This window comes from Habropoda laboriosa, unplaced genomic scaffold (assembly GCF_001263275.1).
Source record: "Habropoda laboriosa isolate 0110345459 unplaced genomic scaffold, ASM126327v1 scaffold172, whole genome shotgun sequence".
Classification (NCBI taxonomy): Eukaryota; Metazoa; Arthropoda; class Insecta; order Hymenoptera; family Apidae; genus Habropoda; species Habropoda laboriosa.
This window is the reverse complement of record NW_017100331.1, coordinates 1,227,448-1,232,744: the sequence shown is the minus strand read 5'-3', so window position 1 is coordinate 1,232,744 and position 5,297 is coordinate 1,227,448. Positions and strand designations below refer to the sequence as shown.

The window sequence follows — 5,297 nt, the reverse complement described above, 5'->3', positions numbered from 1 at the left end:
AGAAGAGAAATATTTTTATACTAGAAAAAGCAAAAATAATTCAAATCCAGACAGTATTGATTTAGCAGCATTCGACTGGAATGAAGATTGCGAAAAATTATCTAAAGAGGTATTAATTAAAATAGTAAAAGTTATGTTTTAATTTTCTGTAAAATTTACATGTTTTCTTATAGGAATTTCTGTCGGAACAAGAGCTTGAACAATTAAAAAATAATTGTCGCACGAAAGAAGAAAACTTTAGACAAAAGTTAGAGTCTCGATTACAAAAAAGTTTACCTCCACCACGACAAGTTACGCCACTATTAAAAATTCGTGTGATCGAAGAAGAGATAAATGCTACTTTATCAATTTGGTCTCCTAGTGAAGATGTTACGGATATTTTAAAGGAAGGAAATTATATATCAATTTGCAATGTTGTGCCCTCGGCAAGAAGGTACTAATTTTTTCATATTTAATTAATTATTTTAAATTACCATTAAATGTTGTATACTACATATTATGTATTGAAAAATAGAGGTAACGAGCTACAGTTGACTGCAAATCGAAATGCTTTATTTAATCAAATTAACGTCTTTAATACAAATTATCTTCGAAGAACATATACAGCATTATGTGATATAAGTAAGTCAACTTTTACTCCAGCTTATGGAGAATTTGATACAGTAGGAATTGTTGTTTCTATTGGAAGTGAACCATATGTAAGTTACTCGTATATACACATTGTACACTAAAATAATTTTAGAAAAATAATAACTGTTATTTGTTTCGAATGTTACAGGGTATGAAAAATTTTCAAGCTGTATATTTAGCATATCCATACACATGTTCTCAGTCTTCATATTTGTCAATATTGTTCTGGCATGGGATATCCTCTTATGGGTATACAGAAATTTTGACCATAGGATCTTTCGTTGCTTGTAACAATTTAGAATGGCGACGATCTACATCATGGAATATACCAATGGCATATTGCACAGAACGAAGTACTTTTACACGAAATCCTCGACAGAGTCATCTTCAAAAACCTTTCGACGATTTAACACGTTTGATAACGGTAAATATTTGATAAAAATTAAAAAAGCGACGATGTGATCGATTTATAATTTTACAGTATTATAATGCAATGATTATATTTTTAAAGGATGCTAGTGCATATATAGGTACATGTTCAACAGAAATTTCGGAAGAAATACAGAAGAAATCGATGACAAGAATGTCAGATCAGTATATGCTGGATAGAAATAATTTCGATAAAATTTCACTGAATGAAAATTCTAATTCTGACAGACAGTTCAGTAATTGTACATCTCAGGAATGTCCAGGAAGAAGTTTACTCAGTAACCACCCAGCAAAATCTACTGCTATACAAAAGCGACTTGAAAAGTTACAGTGTTATGGTGAACCATCTAGTCTGTCTCCGATTGTGCTTAATAATAGCTCCAAGCGAGTGTCATTAGATTTTCAGTCCCCTCTCAAATCAACAGATAAAAAACTTGCGAAAAGTCATATATCGCTAAATGCAAAATTAATGCAAAATCACAGATGATAGTATGCTTTAAATTCTACCTTATTTAATGTATTATTTAATGTAGCGTTTATATTATTTTCTATTTTATTTAATATATTGCAATGCATTTTTTGTCTAATAAATTATTTAAATTTTCAAACGTAGAGGCTGAATATTTCGATATTTTTTAAGAACTTGATAATGACTCTAGTTTTCAATAATTGTCAATAAAATGCATTTAATATTTCTCACAATAAAACAGATTTTGTTAAATATGTATAGTTATAGAGTAAAACTAAATATTAATAAAGTTACGAAAAATGAATTGTATATTAGAAGAGTGTAAAATAATTTATATTAATAATTGTATTAATATTGTTTGATGGTTATTTTCTGTGTGTTTAGAACATGATAAGTGAGAAACAACATAAAAAGAAAAAATTCTTTAACCTTTTGTTTTTACAGTTACAATATAAAGCACTCCGGATTTTGTAATATTATTTAACGTATGTGTGAATTATTCTATGCCTTGTAACTGATTTTAAATAAATATTCATATTTTTATATACATTCTAATGCTATAGAATAACTTTGTAAACTGATACCTTTAGTATTATTTTAACTATATTTTTATGTACAAGAACCAATACATTACAGTAAACTCCCTCTTCTCTGGCCTCCGCTTTAAGCGGCCAATAGTTTCCGTAGCAATAGATAGTGATTTTTCTATAGCAGTAATAGACTTCGACGTAAGACAATTGACAACCGTTGCACATCAAACTTATCGTCAGCCATATCGAAGCTTGTTATTGATTTCTTTATATAAATAAATGTTCAATAAACATTATTTCTTTATATGTTTTTAAATTATATTAATGATATGTTATATTTAGATTTTATGTGTGAATAATAAATACTATATGCATATACATATATGTATTTTTTATTTTATTTACAACCTATAAGTGATATTGTCGGATTATTCCAGAGGTCCGGTCCCATACAGGCCGATTAAGAGGGAGTCGACTGTAGTAAAATTTAATCAGAAAAATGATTTTACATCTTACAATAACTAACATATTTTTTGTTAATAGGTTAGAAGCATTTATATTCAAATAATATTACATGTAAATATGTGCAAACGTCATATATCGTAATTTCTTTCAGTCGGTTTTTCTTTTCCCGCTTTTGCTAAACAGTTCCACCAACTATTTTTTAATGCATCTAAAAGTTTTCATAAAAAATGTAGTATAAAATAAATACTTATCAATTAGTTTCTCATATTATTTTACTTTTTAAAGCAAGTAGTTAATCCATTTCAAACAGTAGAAACGTATTGTATAACCACTTTGTATATTAAATTTATAGAGGCATTTATCGTTTTAGTTATTGGCCAATAGTGAATACACGATTCAGAACTAGCATGCAGGAGATTGAATAAAATATAAATTGTGGGACGAATCATAAATTTCAGCTGATCAAGTGTTATCTGATGGTAAAGTCGTGTTTTTTGCATAGTCCAAGGAAATTAGTAAATCATTTATGACATGATGGCGGTAGAATGATTCAAATTAAAGGATTAAACCAATGATGCTTTTTACGAAAATAATCAATAAAATTATTGTGAACTGTGTACGTTTCGTGTAATAAGTGCGTCGAAAAAGTTGTTAAATAAATGATTCAAAGTAACTTCAGTTGATTAAAGCTATGTTTGAAGAAGCATGAAATGCATAAAAGAAAACTTAAACGCAACACGTATGTTTTGTAACAATAATTTTCTTTATTTTATTTTGATATTTATACATATATGTAGTTTCAAAATTACTTTTATGTCAAGATATAATTTGTTATTTAAATTTAACATAGATTAACACAAAGTGTGAAAACGCCTGAAAACTCATCAAGGTTGAGAGATTATCAAGACAATCAAAATGAATCAAGTGATTATTTCCAATTGCCAAGTTTACAAAAGAAGAAAACTTGGAAAGATGTTGATGACAATGCATCAACTTGGGATCAAAATAGTGCAGCAACAGATATATTTTGTTCATCAGAAATTGAAAATATTGCAACAAAGAAAATTATACAGCAATGGGAAGCTGTTGAAAATACTCTTTACGAAGATGGTGAACAAGTGACCCAACCAGCTATTTTAGAAGAATGTATACAGTGGAGAACACAAATACCCCATTTAAGAGTAACAGGAAAAAATCCATTTCTTTCAACTAAAACTAATCATGAAGATGTTAGTATAAATTGTAATCAAATGAGAAATAGTTCTGAGCCTCAAAATGAAGATGCATTTTCAGAATATAGTCTTTCATTAAAGGTAAACAGTATTTTATATACCTTTAATATAGGCTAATTGAGGTAAAAACAACAGCATTGAATATTATAAATTTTTCTTGTTGTTATAAATAGATCAATTGTAATGAATATATTATGAATTAAGTGAAAAATTTTATTAATTAAAAATTTCAAGAATGTATCTTATTCAATATGGATGTCTTTTTGAAATTGATTACAGAATGTAATTTATTATTTATAGGATAAAAATAGTTCATCCAAGCATAAATTACAAAACAACCCAGAAGATGAAATATTTGATGTTCTTTATGAACATGTAATATCTGAACTATTTCCAAACAAAGAAAATGAAATTGATTCATTAGGTGATAGCTTTAATGATGTTTTACAAATACGTATGGCACCCATTCACAGTAATAAAAGCTCTGCAAAAAGTACAAAGTTAAATTGGTTTGAAGAAGCAAATTCTCTTGAAAATAGGTTTTCAAATAACAGTGATAAAGCAATAGAAAGTCGTACTATAATAAAAAGGGAAAGTGCACAAATTCAAAAGTATGTATACAGAATACTATACAATGAAAAATTTCTATAAATGGATGACCTTCACAATTTATTTGTTTGTAGAAAATATGATAATGTTGCACATAATAACAGAAGAAGTGAGAAGGATGAATATACTATGTTAGATAAGCTTTTTAGGCCACACACTAGCAGAAATAAGCTTGGGACTGTTTTTAATGAAAAGATTGTAGTTAGTCCTGTGCCTTATGTTTTATCAACCAGGGAAAGTTTTTCTACTGTAAAAACTACTCCAATCAAGTTCATGGCACAGTCTCTAGAAGTTTCTACATTTCAAGGCATGTCATATTTTTTTTTAACATTGTGTATTACATATGGAATGTTTAAAATATTTCTAGCATTAATATTATTTTGTATTAGGTTCAAGTAGAGGTATTAATTATTTTAAAAAATCCGGAAAAAAATCACCTTCGGCAAAAATTTCAAATTACCAATCTGCTTGGCATGCTCCTGTTTCTTCTGCTGTGTGGCCAAAAAATATAAAGCTTGCTCCTCTAGATACTTCACGACTTCCTAGTAGCAAGAATAGGTGTGTAGAAAACATTAACATCTTTTTAATCTATAAAGAATATTTCTTATACGATTTTTATAATTTTAGATTTTTGACATCTTCAGTACCATTACCTCGTAACAGAAAACCTTTAAGTCCTATTTCTCGACCCACTCTGCCTGTCTCTGCACAAACTGTTCATAATAATAATAATGAAGGTTTAGAAATTCAAGGGAGACACATAGTTTCTGGCCAATCTTCTAAGTTAAACACACTTACTACTGGTTTGAAAAATGCTGGAGGTGCTCAGAGCAAAAGAAGGAAAAGTCAACAAAAAATAAAGTCATAATTAATTAATTATTACTAATTTTGTCAGTTAGAAATATCGATTTTAAAAATTATATAAAATTATTT

General features: G+C 28.1%; 2 protein-coding genes across 2 annotated transcripts in view; both read left to right on the top strand.

The window, feature by feature from the left end:
- Positions 1–1,546, top strand: part of LOC108574442 (breast cancer type 2 susceptibility protein homolog) — a 4,414-nt gene extending 2,868 nt beyond the window's left edge. The window contains exons 8-12 of the mRNA XM_017937034.1: positions 3–109; positions 174–433; positions 515–698; positions 779–1,054; positions 1,142–1,546. Coding sequence (XP_017792523.1) covers positions 3–109; positions 174–433; positions 515–698; positions 779–1,054; positions 1,142–1,546 — 1,232 coding nt within the window. The remainder of the gene's footprint in view (positions 1–2; positions 110–173; positions 434–514; positions 699–778; positions 1,055–1,141) is intronic.
- Positions 1,547–3,159: 1,613 nt separating this feature from the next.
- On the top strand, positions 3,160–5,257 carry LOC108574457. The gene is made up of 6 exons (XM_017937057.1): positions 3,160–3,262; positions 3,374–3,836; positions 4,056–4,366; positions 4,439–4,671; positions 4,754–4,922; positions 4,992–5,257. The coding sequence occupies exons 1-6, from the start codon at positions 3,234–3,236 to the stop codon at positions 5,230–5,232; spliced, it is 1,446 nt and encodes a 481-aa protein (XP_017792546.1). The 5' UTR covers positions 3,160–3,233; the 3' UTR covers positions 5,233–5,257.
- Positions 5,258–5,297: the final 40 nt, after the last annotated feature.

Coding starts and splice junctions, on each gene's coding strand:
- LOC108574457 (XM_017937057.1), top strand. CDS start 3,234: ATGCATAAAAGAAAACTTAAACGCAACAC. Junction 3,263..3,373: donor AGAAAACTTAAACGCAACAC/GTATGTTTTGTA, acceptor AATTTAACATAG/ATTAACACAAAGTGTGAAAA. Junction 3,837..4,055: donor AATATAGTCTTTCATTAAAG/GTAAACAGTATT, acceptor TATTATTTATAG/GATAAAAATAGTTCATCCAA.